Source organism: Gekko japonicus, unplaced genomic scaffold (assembly GCF_001447785.1).
Source record: "Gekko japonicus isolate JY-2015 unplaced genomic scaffold, Gekko_japonicus_V1.1 scaffold2194, whole genome shotgun sequence".
In the NCBI taxonomy this organism is placed as follows: Eukaryota; Metazoa; Chordata; class Lepidosauria; order Squamata; family Gekkonidae; genus Gekko; species Gekko japonicus.
Window position 1 is genome coordinate 254449 of NW_015166486.1, and position 16746 is coordinate 271194.

General features: G+C 50.2%; 1 protein-coding gene across 1 annotated transcript in view; it reads right to left on the reverse strand.

The window, feature by feature from the left end:
- Nucleotides 1-16746, reverse strand: part of LOC107111227 (multidrug and toxin extrusion protein 1-like) — a 40249-nt gene that overhangs the window by 931 nt on the left and 22572 nt on the right. Inside the window, exons 11-16 of the mRNA XM_015412157.1 lie at nt 15266-15374; nt 11724-11799; nt 8731-8800; nt 5828-5960; nt 2918-3012; nt 1418-1502 (exon numbers count right to left, since the gene is read on the reverse strand). Of these exons, the coding sequence (XP_015267643.1) occupies nt 1418-1502; nt 2918-3012; nt 5828-5960; nt 8731-8800; nt 11724-11799; nt 15266-15374 (568 nt within the window). The remainder of the gene's footprint in view (nt 1-1417; nt 1503-2917; nt 3013-5827; nt 5961-8730; nt 8801-11723; nt 11800-15265; nt 15375-16746) is intronic.

The following is a 16746-nucleotide window of genomic DNA, read 5'->3' on the forward strand; positions in this document are numbered from 1 at the left end:
TATATATATATATATATATTCATTCAATTAACAACATTAACAAAACCAAAATCTTTCATATTATTCCCAAAAGTTATCATCAGTTTAAAAATTATACAGTGAAAACAAACTAAAAATATATCAATACGTTGTCAAAGGCTTTCATGGCCGGAGTTCATTAGTTGTTGTAGATTTTCCGGGCCGTATGGCCGTGGTCTTGGCATTGTAAGACCTGACATTTCGCCAGCAGCTGTGACTGGCATCCTCAGAGGTATAACACAGAAAGATGGAGTACTCTCTGTGTCAAGGTGAGAAGAAAAAGGGTAGGCAGGTAATTTATATCTACTCAGGAAGGTGGGGTAGGGCTGAGTCATAATCTTGTAGGAGTCCCCCAGGCTGTGACACGCTAATGGAGGAGCTTTCCTGAGGAGGTTCTTTTACATATGGATTGGCTGTTGAAATTCTAATCTTATCTGTAGTGCTGTTGTATGATGTAGAACATTTTGTGTTTTTCAGGACAGGAGACCATGCCCTATTTATTTTTAAAACTCTCTTCTTTCCTGTTGAAATTGTGTTTATGAATTTCAATGGATTCCCTGTGTAATCTGACATGGTAATTGGATGTGTTATCCAGCCGTTCAGTGGTTTGGAATAAGATACTGTGTCCCGTTTGAGTTAGGCTATGTTCAGCCACTGCTGATTTTTCAGGTTGGTGCAGTCTGCAGTGTCTTTCAAGTGCTTTTATTCTTGTCTGAATGCTACACTGTGTGGTCCCGATGTAAACCTGTCCACAACTGCATGGTATGCGGTATACTCCTGCAGAAATGTCTTTTGCTGTCTTTTGCTGATCATAGCATCTGTTGTATTCTTCTGGTCGGTCTGAATACTGTTTGTAGGTTGTGTTTTTTCATAATTTCCCCCATCTTATCAGTGATTCCTTTGATATATGGCAAAAGCACTTTTCCTGTGGGAGACTGTTTTTCCTCAGTTCTTGGTTTTACCTTCAGTTTAATTGCTCTTCTGATTTCGTTCTTGGAGTATACCTTCTTCTGCATGTCACAGCTGGGGGAACTCCTACAAGATAATGACTCAGCCATACTCCACCTTCCTGAGTAGATATAAATTACCTGCCTACCATTTTTCTTCTCACCTTGACACAGAGAGTACTCCATCTTTCTGTGTTATACCTCTGAGGATGCCAGTCACATCTGCTGGCGAAACATCAGGACCTACAATACCAAGACCACAGCCATACAGCCTGGAAAATCTACAACAACTAATAAAAATATATCGTTTCTTGATACAGAGGATTGTTAGGTATGATGCTATTTTCTGCCATATAGCTCATAAAGGAAATCCTACAGCTACAAAGTTTTTGTTATATGTTTCTGTAGGGCTGAGGGATTCTGAGCCACTTGATCCAAATGCCATTCCATACCTGAGAAGGGAGCTGCCTTAGCAGGTAAGGAGGCAGAGTCCAAATCCTCAGGGTGCTTCTCAGACAATCCTGCACGGCGCTGAGCCTAGGGGCAGATCCAGACAATCCATATAAAATAAGCTGAAGCGTTGTTTCACTCTAGCTTTTAAACCCACCTGTCAAACAAACCCATCCGCTGCGTCCAGAGGACAAGTAACAGTTTTAGAAGCACTTTCTTCCTGCCCTTTGGCATCTCTGTCTCCAGCTTCAAATGCAAAAATTAGGGATGGGCAAATCTGCATGCTTCCTCGTTCCTTTTTTAATGTTGGCATTTAGCTCTTTTCATTTCTCCCTTTTTCATTGCTGGCATTCCCATTTTTGATGCCATTTTTACACCACTGATGCCAAATAAAGTTTATTTATTTATTTATTTATTTCCATTCCATTTATATCCCGCCTTCCCCGCACACAGGCTCAGGGCGGCTCACAGGCACAAAGTGCGATAAAAACAAAGATTAAAACAACAAAAGCTAAAATTAACAACTAACAGGATACATGAGAGACTAAAATTACACACTCCCCATTGCATATCAGGAGGAGGTCAGAAGATAAAAAAGATCTAAAAAGGGGGACGCCATGGGCCGCGATGTTCTAGTTACTCCATCGGCCCCACCCGGCGGTCCTGCTCCGTAGTTACGCGGTGGTGGTAGTGGCGGCGGCGGCTCCTACTCAAAAGCCTTGCGGAAGAGCTCCATCTTGCAGGCCCTGCGGAACTGTGAAAGGTCCTGCAGGGCTCTGATCTCCTCCGGGAGCTCGTTCCACCAGGTAGGAGCCGCCACCGAAAAGGACCTGGCCCTTGTGGTAGCTAGCCTGGCCTCTTTAGGGCCCGAGGTCACTAGGCGGTGTTGTGATCCCGAACGAAGTGCTCATTGGGACCTATATGAGGAAAGGCGGTCCCTCAGGTATGCCAGACCCTTGCCATGTAGGGCTTTAAAGGTAAGCACCAGGACTTTGAAGCGAATCCGGTACGCTATAGGCAGCCAGTCCAGCGCCTTCAACACAGGTTGGATGTGTTCCCATTTAGGGGCACCCACCAACAACCTGGCCACCGCATTCTGCACCAGCTGCAGCCTCCGGATTTGCAACAAAGGCAGCCCCATGTAGAGAGCGTTACAGTAGTCAAGCCTCGAGGTGACCGTCGCATGGATCACTGTAGCCAGATCGCCACGGCTGAGGAAGGGGACCAACTGCCAAACCAGCCGGAGATGATAAAAGGCTGCTCTGGTAGTAGCCGCTACTTGGGCCTCCATCGTTAAGGTGGGGTCCAGGAGCACCCCCAAACTCCTAACCTCCGAAGTTAAAATATGGATCAATTTCAGAGGAGAATGTGCTTCATGGAAACAGAAAATGATGTGAAAAGAAAAGCACTGTGGGTCTGGTTTGGAGAAGCAAACTCCAAATGAAAGGTTTTTGAATCGAGATGGCACAGTTGCAATATCGGATCGCTTTCCTCCTCCTTACCTCCTCAGCTGCCTGCTTCCAGTTCATCCGGGAGACATAGACGATGCAGCAGGTGCAGGGGATGAAGGCACAAATCAGCATGCCCAGCCAAAGCCCTGCAGGGAGGAGAGGGCCCGGTCAGGGGGGGGCTCTTGCCTGCTTTCCTAGCCCCTTGCGCCACCTCCATTTTCCCCACTGCAGAACCGATTTCTGTTTGGGGGCTGCCAACTGACCAGGAAGATCTCACCAGGCTTGGTCTTGTGCTTTTAAGGACAACAGCCTGTTCCGATATCAGCCTCACATAGCAGGGGGACCTGGATAGCCCAGGCTAGCCCAATCTCAGAAGCTAAGCAGGGTCGGCCATGGCTAGTATGTGGAAGAGTGACCTCCAAGGAATACCAGGGTTGTGATGCAGGGGCAGGCAATGGCAAACCACCTCTGAAATGTCTCCTGTCTAAAAAAAGAAGTCTAGCTTGCCACCTAGTGGTAGATAATGCAAAAGTAGCTAGAACTCATGACTGCCAGACAATCTTAGGATCGCCTGGCTATACTACACGCAAGGCCATACGATTAGTAGTTGTAGTAGTAGTAGAGAGAACTCGTGGGCACTCCATGAAATTGCTGAGCAGTCGGGTTAGAACAGATAAAAGGAAGTCCTTCTTCACCCAAAGAGTGATTAACACTTGGAATTCACTGCCCCAGGAGGTGGTGGTGGCTACAAGCATGGGCAGCTTCAAGAGGGAGTTAGATAAGCATATGGAGCAGAGACCCATCAGTGGCTATTAGTCACAAGGTCTAGATAGGAACTCTCAGGCTGAGGCAAGGGATGCTCTGTATTCTTGGTGCTTGGGCGGTGGGCAACAGTGGGAGGTCTCCTAGTGTCCTGGCCCCACTGCTGGCCCTCCTGAGGGCACCTGGTATTTTTGGCCACTGTGTGACAGAGCGTTGGACTGGATGGGCCATTGGCCTGATCCAACATTGGCCTCTCTTATGTTCTCTTATTATCTTAAATGATCCTCCAAGAATGCATGCAGATGAATAATGTTTCAAAAATGCAGATGCTTCTTCAAGACTAGAGAGGAGGGGCTTTAGCAGGCTAGTAGCACCTGCATCAGATGCTGGATCAATAAGCTGATCAGAAAGAAGCGGAAAGAGTAACGGCTCGCCAACATGCTGGCAACTTCTCCGTGCCCTGCCATTTTCGCTTAGGGACAGGACGTGCAGGTCATTTCCTGGGTATGCATACGGCGTTATTTCATACTGAGGTGAGGGATGCCGACTCTGTGCTGGACTTGATGCTCCAGAGTCTGTGCTGCTGCCCTGCTCTCCCTTCCCCACTCCCTCCCTCCAGCAGTTTCTTTCCCTGTTATTTTCAAAACACAGCAACATCTGGATTTTTTAAGTGTGGTTTTATATAGTTATAAACGGCTTTTTTGGTTGGAAAAGCCCGGCATAACAGACCACGCCCAACAGCGGAAACTCATTAGCCTATTAGGCCACACCCCTGACAGTGCAGCTCATTAGCATATTAGGCCACACACCCCATGCCTTCCCTTGGCTTGCCTGGGTGCCCCGCGGCTGTGGGGAGCAAGCCGGCCTTTGGACAGGCCGGGGGAGGCATTTAAATGCCTCCCCAGTCCTTCCAGACACCCCTCCCGGCCCGCCTGCCTTGGAATGGCCATGGGGGGTGTTGCTCTCCAGGCCTTCCCTCTGTAGCCACGCAAGCGCAGAGGTTATGGCTGTAGTGGGCGTGGCCAACTCTGAAGCCAGCCGGAACTCCGTTCCTGTGCGTTCCTGCCACAAAATAGCCCTGGTTATAAAACTCTACAGGTTTAAAAAAAACAAAAACCCAGAGGGGCCAAACTCTGTGTCCTGGTTTGGATCTCGCCTCTGCCCCCCAACTCACTAAGTGGTCATTGCCGAGACACAGTGTAACGTTGCCAACTTTGGGTTTGGAAGTACCTGGAGATTTGAGGGTGGAGCCTAGGGAGGACTCTTGAGAGTCCCTTGGACTGCAAGAAGATCAAATCGGTCAGTCCTAAAAGAAATTGACCCTGACTGTTCCCTGGAAGGCCAGATAATGAAACTGAAGCTCAAATACTTTGGCCACCAAAGGAGAAGGGAGCACTCACTTGAGAAGACCCTGATGCTGGGAAAGATTGAAGGTCAAAGAAGACAGAGACGGCAAAGGATGAGATGGTTAGACAGTGTCATAGATGCAACGAACATGAAGTTGAGCCAACTTCAGAGGACGGCGGAAGACCGGAAGGGCTGGCGTGATCTGGTCCATGGGGTCGCGAAGAGTTGGACTCGACTGTGCGACTGAACAACCACCACCTAGGGAAGTGGGTGTTAGGGAGGGCAGGAACCTCAGTAGGGTAGAATGCTGCACGATCCAACTTCCAAAGCAGCCGTTTTCTCCGGGAGAAGTGGCATAAATGTTTTAAGGAAATAATAAATAAGCTGTCTATGTAGTCTGGAGATCCCCTGTAATTCCAGCAGATCTCCAGACCTTCCCTGGAGGTTGGCAACCCCAACAGAGTGTCCGTCCTGTTCAATAAAAGGGGTTGGAACTTTTGGAACACACGAGAACACGTGAAGCTTCCTCATAAAGAATCAGAGCCTTGGTCCACCAAAGCCAGCCTTGCCTACTCAGACAGGCAGCAGCTCTCCAAGGTCTCAGGCGGAGGTCCTTCACATCACCCACTGCCTGACCCTTAACTGGAAATGCTGGGAATTGAACCTGGGACCTTCTGCACGCCGGGCAGATGCTCTACCACTGAGCCACAGTCCCTACGTGCTATGATAGCGGCACGGCTTTTACCAAGCTGTCTTCCACTTTCACCCAAGAACAAGCAAGAGACCTTCTACTGCCCTGCAAAGTGCCCTGCGTGAAACACTCCTCCGCCCCGGCATCCTCAGTCCCAGTACCTATCAGCCCAATTTTGGCCACGAAAAGCAGCACCACCACGATCGGCAAGCCCACCACGTAATAGCCGATGGCGTTGAAAATGGCGCCCAGCTTCTGCTTGCCCGTCCCGCGTAAAATTCCGCTGCCCGAACTCTGTGGAAAGGAGAGGAAGAGGGACGAGTAATTCCTTGCGGGGTTCGTCTCAAGGCATCGACTATGCCCCACAGTCCAGCAAAAGGCCCTTGACCCACCCGTTCTCTTCGGGGTTGGAAGAGGATCCCAAAGCAACTGTATGGCAGAGGCCCCTTTCTTAAGAACATCAGAGACGCCAATGTTGGATCAGGCCAGTGGCCCATCCAGTCCAACACTTTGTGTCATACAGTGGCCAAAAATACCAGGTGCCTTCAGGAGGTCCAGCAGTGGGGCCAGGACACTAGGAGCCCTCCCACTGTCCCCCCCCCCAAGCACTAAGGATACAGAGCATCACTTGTTCCAGACTGAGAGTTCCTATCTATCCTTTGTGGCTAATAGCCACCGATGGACTTCTGCTCCTAGAAAAAGCCCAGCAGGAACTCATTAGCATAATAGGCCACACCCAACAACAGAAACTCATTAGAATATCCAGCCACACCCATGAAAGCATAGCTCATTAGCATATTAGGCCACACCCCCATGCTACCAAAAGTGCCGACATCCAGCCACACCCACCTTTTGCTTCTTATTCTGTTTACCTTGTTTGTTGTCAAAACGCCAGGGCTTTTTTTGTAGCAGGAACTCCTTTGCATTTTAGGCCACACACCCCTAATGTAGCCAATCCTAATGAGTTTCTGCTGTTGGGTGTGGCCTATTATGCTAATGAGTTCCTGCTGGGCGTGGTCAACTTGGGAGCCAGCCGGAATTCCGTTCCTGTTCCTGCCCAAAAGTAGCCCTGTACTTATCTAATTCCCTCTTGAAGCCGTCCATGCTTGTAGCTGCCACCACCTCCTGTGGCAGTGAATTCCGTGTGTTAATCACTCTTTGGGTGAAGAAGGACTTCCTTTTATCCGTTCTAACCAGGACAGATAAAAGGAACCAGGCCCGGAAGGACCAGCAGAAAACAGGAGTTTGTCCCGGAGGTGTCTGAGACGCTCTCCCAGGCCTGGGCAGGGAATGCCTGGGGAGGCAGCGGAGTTTGCCTTTTGAATGCTGCTGCGTCTTTCAGGGTTCTCCACTCCCTGGTCCAGGATGCGGTCAGTGTTCGCATTTTTGTGCACGAGGGGGGTGCGCTTAGGAGGGTGCCTACGCCTGGCTCTCCTGATCAAGGGTAGCCCAGCTAGCTGCACCGAGACGTGTCCTCCCGTTCTGGCGAACTTTAGAAAAGCCAGAAGGAGCATAAGAAGGAATCAGTCAATATAAAGGACTCCGGGGTTCCCTGCTCCCAAATGTGTCTCAGTCTTGCATGTGTGGGCCTGGATTTCCCCCTCCCTCCCTCCCTTTTTTTTGCAAAATCACAGAGGGAGGGAGGGAGGGAGGGACGGTGCTCCCTCTGTGCTCCCTCTAAGCTATGAAGTCTTGTGAGCAAAACTTCCACTTTGTGAGCTACTGGCATTAAAGTTGTGTGCAAGCAATTTGGCTACTGCATAAATGAGTTTGCACAGACATCCTGCCTGATCTAAGAGGAAAATGTGTGAGCCGGAGGCTAAAAAACTGTGAGCTAGCTCACACTAACTCAGCTTAGAGGGAACATGGGTGTGCAGTTAAAAGTCCTGAAAAATGTTTGCCTTTCTCTTTGTTTTAGACAAAGCAGCCAGTTAGCTCAAAAAATGTGGGTTTTATTTTAGACGCAGAATGCATACAGAATACACAAATAAATAAACCAGAGGGGAAAACCCAGTGCAGAGCAGGCCCGTAGCTACCACGGGGCCCGTGGGGCCCGGCCCCCTAGTGGCTCTTATGGGCCTCCCTCCCTGAGCCTTGACTCCCCCTCCCCCTGGTTGCCTGTCGGGGGGGGGGAGGATGAGGGCAGCAAAAGAAGCAGCGTAGGCAGAGAGGCTGGGCTGAGAGATGCTTGTGCCTGGCTGGCCAGCAGCAGGTAAGCCCAGCCAGGCCGGGCAAGGAGGCAAGCAGGCTCCTCGTCTTCCCTTGCCAGGTGCATCTGGCTGCGTGCCAATGTGCCCACATGCCACACCTTCGTGCCACCGCAGGCCTCCCCTCTCCCAGCCCTAGGAGGGAGCCAAGGGTGGAGGCCACGCAGGCCTCGCCTCTCCCGGCCCTAGGAGGGAGCCAAGGGTGGAGGCCAGGCTGCCCCTGGTGCAGTGACGTGGGAAAGGGTATTGGGGCTCCTTGGGGAGGGAGGGCAGGAGCCAGACACTCCAGAGGGAAGGGCTGCCCTTGCTGGGGGGGAGGCAAGCCCCCCCCGATTTAATTAGCTGTTGGGCCCCCCCACCAAAAAATCCCTAGCTATAGGGCTGGTGGTGCAGAGGGAATGCTTGCGACTGCGAAGTCAGCCCTGAAGGCCTTGGGTTCTCTGGAGCCAGCTGTCCGTGCAGAAAGGGCCAAAGGGAGGTTTGATTCGCCTGCTGGGCATCAGGGCCCTGTTTACCTCTGCCTGCCGTGGCGCCTCCTTGGAACAGAATGACCCCAGGCGAGGACAACCGGAGCCCTGGCCTGCTTTTCTAAACCTGCCCGTTTTTAGGTTTTTGCACCATTTTCTGTTTACCTTACGTGGAATCTTTGAAGCAAAAACAATGTGCATGATTTTTTTGTGGGGGGGAATTGGCACAAGACTCACGGGTTCCGTTTGTACGAGAGAGAAGTGAAATCAAAATGGAGCCTGGGGGGTTTGAGATTCAGTAAGGAGCAACCCCAGTGGAATCCTGCCCACAACCTGCTGCGAGACGGCGAGAGACCCGCCCCCACCCCCTGTGGCAGCAGAGGGACTTACGCAGAGGGCTTCGAAGAGGTGGAAGGCCACATAGACTGGCATCACCCAGGCCACGAGCGCCGTGATCTCTCTATTTCGGAGGAAGAAGAAGAATTAATAGAAGAGGAGGTCAGTCAAAGGACCAAACCGCCGTTCTTATTGGCTCATCTTGCCAAGTTGTGTGCCAGAGGCCGTCCCCTCCAGCCAACAGGCACAGCTTTCTGTCTAGAATCACCCTGAGGAGGGCTGGTCTGATCTGATTGGCAGGACCCTGCTTTCCTAAGCACTGGATCTGAGGTCCCCAACATGGCGCCCCAGGGCAACACGGGGCTCACTGACACTTTCCTGGTGCTTGGGAACTTCTATTTTAGAAAGGCCCTGGTATTCCTTGGAGGTCTCCCATCCAATGCTCCCTCTAAGCTATGAGCAAAAATTCTACTTTGTGAGCTCCTGGGCTTAAAGTTGTGAGCGAGCAATTCGGTTACCGCATAAATGAGTTTGCTCTGCAGCCCTCCTTCCTGAGCTAACAGAAAAATGTGTGAGCTGGAGGCTAAGAAACTGTGAGCTAGCTCACACTCACTCAGCTTAGAGGGAGCACTGCTCCCATCCAAGTATCAGCCTGGGTCGGCCCTGCTTAGCTTCCAGGCTAGCCTGGGCTGTCCAGGTCAGGGCCAAGCCCTCTTGACCTCAGTCCCTCCACACACATCTGTAACATGAAGACAGCCACTTTAAGGGCTGTTGTTTGGGCTGCCTCCTAATTAAACCATTCTTACCTGCAGGGCTTTTTTTGTAGAAAAAACCCAGCAGGAACTCATTAGCATAACTGGCCACACCCAACAGCAGAAACATATTAGCATATTAGGCCATACCCCTGACAACACAGCTCATTAGCCTATGAGGCCACACACCTGTGTTACCAGTGTGCTCACCCAGCCACACCCACCTTTTGCTTCTTATTCTGTTTACCTTGTTTGTTGTCAAAACCCAAGGCCTTTTTTTGTAGCAGAAACTCCTTTGCATGTTAGGCCCCACACCCCTAATGTAGCCAATCCTAATGAGTTTCTGCTGTTGGGTGTGGCCTATTATGCTAATGAGTTCCTGCTAGGCGTGGCTAACTCAGGAGCCAGCCGGAACCCCGTTCCTGTGCGTTCCTGCCCAAAAATAGCCCTGCACCTGTATGAGATTTCCCACACAGTCCTAAAGAGAGCAGCACTTTCCTAAGCCCATCGACTTAATTGGAGTTTGAAGGGTGTAACTCTAGGACCGTAGTCAGGGGCGGACTAAGGCTCACCGGTGCCCTAAGCACTGACCAATCTTGGTGCCCCCCCCCTCCACACTGACCCAGTCCATTGTAGTTGTTGACCTGTGTGACCAGATATACCATGCAGGTTGCAGCAACTGACAACTGAATTTGGCTCCATCATTTTACGTTTAAACACATGCATTTTACTTTTAAACATAGCCTATGACACTGCACCTCGCCAACAAAAAATACAAGAGAACCCTAGGGTGCACCATGATCAATTTGCACTAGTTTTATCAATTTTTTTAAACAAATCTTAATTCGTTTTTTTTCTTCTTTTCACCTTTTTCCCAACTTTGTGGTGCCCCCTTTGGCCCTGGTGCCCTAAGCACGTGCTTCGTCTGCTTAATGGTTAATCCGCCCCTAACTGTAGTTCTGGTCAATTAAATCTACATAAATGTGTATATAAGACCAAAAAGCATATATCCTTTGTTACAGATGATGTCTGCCCTTGAGCCACACCAACTCAGAAGAGTAATTTTCTCCTTTGTAAGAAAGGCAGGCCTGGGTAGTACTTGGAGGGAAGACCCCCAAGAAAGTCCAAGGTCATGGCGCAGAGGCAGGCAATGGCAAACCATCTCTGGACGTCTCTTGCCTTGGAAACCCTGCAGGGTCACCCTTTGCAACGTCTTAAAAAGGTAAAGGTTCCCTTGCTCGAAAGCCAGTCGAATGTGGCTCTAGGGCTGCAGTGCTCATCTCCATTTCAAAGCCGAAGAGCCAGCGCTGTCCAAAGACGTTTCCGTGGTCATGTGGCCGGCATGACTAAACACCAAGGCACACGGAACGCTGTTACCTTCCCACCGAAGTGGTACCTATTTATCTACTTGCAGTTTCTTGCTTTCGAACTGCTAAGCTGGCAGGAGCTGGACCTAGAGACGGGAGCTCACTCCGTCATGCAGCAATTTGGGTCTCGAACTGCTGAACTACCGACCTTCCACAGCCTGCAGTTCAGCATCTTAATCACTTGAGCCACCGCAGCTCCTCTGCATGACTATGAGATATGACTCGAGTGTTTGCCAAATGGATTATAACAATATATAGGTATTTCAACGCTACCCACATTGATAAAGGTATACACGAAACGAGATGTAATATGCAGGTTTCATTGGCTGTCACGGCTCCGGTAGGGTGTCACCTGACGCTGCCACCACTCTGGATTTAGGTTCCCTTGAGAAGGCCCAGAGCACCCTCCCAAGACCTTCAGACCTCCCTTTTGGCCGAATAACAGGCGTGAGGACCAGGCAGAGTACAACAAGGAAAAGGTTTGTTTTATAGGAGGTCAAACAACAAGGTGCAGGAATAATAACAGTAAGTGGGTGAAAAGAAAAAAAAATCAAATGCCCTAACGCGTCTAAACTTACTGTCCCTAGCTCACTGTCTCAAGTGGGCCTCAGTCTGCTCACTCTTCCTCTCAGGATGAGGGTCTCTTCCCTGCAGCAGCCTTCCCTCTGGCTCTGGCACCAGCTCTTTTGTTCCCCAGCCCTCTTCTTCCCTGTTGGTCAAAATCAGCGCCAAAACTTCCCAAGGCCTTCTGGGATTTGTAGGCCCAGCCTCCCCTACTGCTAGCCAGGCTCCCTGGGCCTAGTAGGCCTCTGGTGGCACAGCCCATATCATGACAATGGCATTTGAATGGCTTTAATATTGTATGCCAATAAAAGGTATTTGAATTGAACTGATACTGAAAAAAGATCGGGAGGACCATGTTACTCACTCGTCACTGGTAAAGATGTAGGCTAGGATATCTTTCGTCCCCATCAAGATGACACCCATCAGGAGGGCAAAACCCACTGGGAAGAAAGGAGACGGCACGGTCAGCGTAGGGTTGCAACATGGAATATTGTCCGGTGGGTAGAGTTTTACCCAGAATCCCAGTCCCAGCATTGTCCTAATTATCATAGCAACTAAAGAACGTCATGTGTAGAATCCCCAAAGATATTCTTAGTCAGTAGACCAGACCTACATCTTCCAAACTGTAGTTAGACATGATTTCCATCTGTTGCGAGTTAGGACCACCTGGAAGCACCTGAGTTAGAAGCACTGTCTGGGACAGCAGTGTTCTGTATTCGTGGTGCTTGGGGGGCAACAGTGGGAGGGGCTTCTGGAGTTCTGGCTCTGCTGGTGGACCTCCTGGTGGCCCCTGGTATTTTTGGCCACTGTGTGACACAGAGCGTTGGACTGGGTGGGCCACTGGCCTGAGCCAACACTGGCTTCTCTCAGGGCTCTTTTTGTAGAAAAAGCCCAGCAGGAACTCATTAGCATAATCGGCCACACCCAACAGCAGGAACTCATTAGCATATTGTACCACACCCCTGACAGCACCACCCATTAGCACATTAGGCCACATCCACATGTTACCATAAGTGTGGTCATCCAGCCACACCCACCTTTTGCTTCTTATTCTGTTTACCTTGTTTGTGGTCAAAACCCAAGGCTGGGTTTTGCATGTTAGGCCACACACCCCTAATGTAGCCAATCCTAATGAGTTCCTGCTGTTGGGTGTGGCCTATTATGCTAATGAGTTCCTGCTGGGTGTGGCCAACTTGGAAGCCAGCCGGAACTCCGTTCCTGTGCGTTCCTGCCCAAAAATAGCCCTGGCTTCTCTTATGTTTTGTTATGTTCAGCATTCCTTCTTTTGTTGGCACTCTATGCATTGTTTCATCGGTGTTTAGCATTTTACTGTATACCCTACCAGTGACATCCATCGTCAATAATACATTCAATGATATTATTAAGGGAATTATTATATTTGTGTTTTGAAGCCACAGCAATAAATATACTCCCAGTGGTACTAGTGCAATTTTTATGTCCACAAAACGAATTTTAAGTTGTAAATATAATAAGAGGTTCCTTGAAAGTGTATAAATGTCCTCCTTTGAAAAAGTGGGCCTTTTGTTTCTATTGTGGTGGGACCCAGATTCTTTAATGGATCGATGGGACGTAAGATACTAAAGGTGGATGGAGGACATGCAGTGAGTCCACGATTGCCAGCTCAAGGTTGGGAAGTTCCTGGAAATCTGGGAGGTAGAAAAGGACTTCCACGGAGTATAATGCCCTAGTAAAAGCATTATAAAGCAGCCATTACAGGCGACGAAGATCAGTTCACCTGTAGAAAATGTCTGCTTTGGAAGGCGGACTCTGTGGCATCATGCCCCACTGAAGCCTCTTCCCTCCCCAAACCCCAGTCACTTCCAGTTCTCAATAAGGTCAAATCACAGCAAGGACACTTGATGGCTGAAACACATGGAGTTCACTTGTTGAATGAATGTGACTGTATAAGCAGTTTACAGGGTTAATTTGTAGAAAAAGAGGTGTGGGCACTCATTTGCATAGCTTATTAGCATAATGTATTTGCATATGCCACACCCCCTGACATCACCGGAAGTGTGTCAGGAGGCAACACCCACCACTCAGGCTCCACTGGACTGTTTTGGATGGCTAGCTATTGGGGGGGGGGGGGAATGTGCAGATCTGTCCTCACAGAGGAGGGAGAGCTTGTACCTGAATAAGACTTGGTCTTAAAGGTGCCACTGGACTGTTTTGGGCCAGGGGGCCGGGGGGGCTCTGCAACTTACCTGGCTGCTTCTTGCTCTGACTGAGGGCTGCTGGGAGCAGGGGGTGGGGCTTGTTGCATGTGCCTGCCCCCTGGGCTCTTTACTGCCAGAGCTCTACTCATGTGCGCTCCTGCAGGAAATGACCCCTGGTAGTTTATAAGGGACACTAAATGATTGCTGAATTTTTGATACCTAATTTAGTTTAGGGCTGCCAACCCCCCCGGTAGGGCGGAATTCCCCCCGCCCCGGAGGCCCGTTACCCGACGCCGGGGAATTGGGGCCCCGGGGGGAACTCCGCCCCGGCGTGCGCGTCACCCGGAAGTGACGTCCCACGCTGGGGGCGGGGCCACGCCATTTGAGGGGAAAACAAAGAGTTTTCCCCTCAAATGGCGTGGCCCCGCCCAGCGTGTGACGTCACTTCCGGTGACGCTCTGGCGGCATCTACAAACGGCTCCCGGACCGGCAGGAGGCTCCCCCGACGGTACGTATTTCGGATTTGGCAACCCTAATTTAGTTGTTTATATAAATTGTAATCTGCGTTATTTTTCACAGTGTGTATACTTAGTTTGACCACTTGGAGTCTTGCAACCCTAAATTAGTCCCAGATTTGTAAGGGCCACACCTGCTTAGAGAGTCTGTTTCTTTTATTACTAATTCAAAAGTTAAAGTCTGATATTTATTTTTGGAAGCTGTGGAGACTGGAATTTGGCCAGCCTGAAAAATCTCGACACGAGTGACTGGATGGTGATTATTTTCTTTTTTACACAGCCCAGGTTCAAACTTTGTATTGGCCAAGATTCAGTGACACTCTCATAAAAATGTTACGGTTATTGTCTGCGGTTTGGACTCTCTTCTCGGATTCACGCCTCTTACTTGACCATCTTCCACGTAAGGGGTGGGAGAGAGGAGGAAACGGGTGGGGCTCGCTTCCGGACTGTGGATCCCTCCTGTGGCAAACAGGAAGATGTCACCGAAATGGTGGTGGGGGTGAGGAGGAGCCAACGGCCTCAGCAGGCGCAGGCTTCACTGCTGCAGAGTGAGGGAGCTCTACTTTCCCCTGCCTGTGTTGCTCTACTGACCCGTGTTTCGGCTGGGGGGCCAGGCCTATAGCAGGAGACCTCCATTCCTTGCTGCTGCTTGACAGGCCAGGAGAGGGGGGGGGTTCCTTCGGTGTCACACCAATGCACAGCCTAACTTCCATCACAAAACCGGAAGTGACGTCATCACACTGGGGCAACATTCTAGGATTCACCCCAAACTTTATGGTTTAACCATAGAGTTTGGGGTACGGTTGCCAACTCTGAGTTGGGAGATTCCTGGAGCTATGGGAGTGAGGCCTGGGGAGGGTGAGGTTTGTGGTGGGATCTCGGGGGGGGGGTATAATGGCATACAGCCCACCCTCGAAAGCCGGCGTTTTCTCCAGGTAAACTGACCCTGAGAGGGAGCCAAAGAAGGTGGCTGACTGAGGAAAGGAAAGAGAGAGATTTCTGAGAAAAAGAGGAGCAGGGAGAGTTCTGAGGAAACGAGGAAAGAACGAGCGATTTCTGAGGATAAAGAGTGTTTGTGTGCTGCCAGTCAGACAACTGATCTTGAGAGACCCAGGGTCCAACTCAGGATAGGGCAGCTCTGTACAGGTCGGCTAATGCCAATCACATTTCTGTCTGTGTCATTTTACTTCTGGACGCCGCAAAGTGACACATACCTGTGCACATAAGGGCGACCACCGAAGTCCTCTTGGCCTCCTCCTCGTTGCCAGCCCCTAAGGCGTTGCCCACCAAGACGCTGGCCGATGTGCCAATCCCAAACGGAATCTGGGGGGAATGATGCAAGCGGCAGCTGAGCAGGTGGCCTGGGTGCGGAAGATGTCCCTCTTTTAATGCCCTCCCCCAGGGGTCATTTCGTAGAAAAAGAGGTGCAGGAGCTCATTAGCATAACTCTTTAGCATAACTCATTGGCATATCTTATTTGCATGTGCCACACCACCTGACATTACTGGAGATGTATCAGAAGGCAACACCCACCGCTCAGGCTCCACTGGACTGTTTTGGATTGCTAGCTATTTTGGGGGGGGGGGAAGGCGGATCTGCCCCGGCGGAGGAGGGAGAGCTGAATAAAACTTGGTCTTTGGGGGGGGCTCCGCAACTTACCTGGCTGCTTCTTCCTCTGACTGAGGGCTGCTGGGAGCAGGGGTGGGCTTGTTGCATGTGCCCGCCCCCTAGGCTCTTTACTGCCGGAGCTCCGCTCCTGTGCGTTCCTGCAGGAAATGACCCCTGCCCTTCCCAATGCTCCTGAAGCCTGCAGAGAGTTTGCTGGCCTAAAACACCCCCCCTATTTGTGTTTAATATGTGTGTTTAATTTCCTATTTTTTATCTTTTACAGAAACTTGTTTTGTGGTCCATATTGAATTTATATTTTGTATCCATTCTGATTGTGTCTGCATGAGTGTATTATATTTTTATAGCCATCTTGCCACTCAATTGTTTGACCTCTGAGGAAGGCCTACGCAGGCCGAAACGCGTCAGGTCAAGTCCATTAGATTCTGGTATTTTTACATGAGGTGTGATTGGGCCCTTATATATATTTAAAATTCTTTGTTAATAAATACATGTATCTTTTTATGTACCATATATTAAGCTTTTACTGTTGGCCCTCTTTTGCCTATAAACACACCAGCGAACAGGAGCTTGTAACAGCAGGAGATCTCCACGTAGGGTTGTCAGGTTCCCCCTGGCCACCAGCGGGGGGATGTGGGATAGGGCTTCCAGATCTAGGTTGGGAAACCCCTGGAGTTTTGGGGATGGAGAAGGACAAGCACCTCAGTGGGGTACAATGTCATAGCATCCATCCTCCAAAGCATCCGTTTTTTCCCCAGGGGAACTGACCTCTGTAGTCTGGTGATGAGCTGTAACTCCTGGGGATCTCCCCTGGAGGCTGGCATCCCTATCTCCAGGCGCAATCTGGAGAGCACAGGAAACACCGTGTTGAAATAATAAACACAACATTCACATGTACTTATAGCTACAGGGCTATTTTTGGGCAGGAACGCAGAGGAACGGAGTTCCGGCTGGCTCCCAAGTTGGCCACGCCCAGCAGGAACTCATTAGCATAATAGGCCACGCCCAACAGCAGAAACTCATTAGGATTGGCTACATTAGGGGTGTGTGGCCTAACATGCAAAGGAGT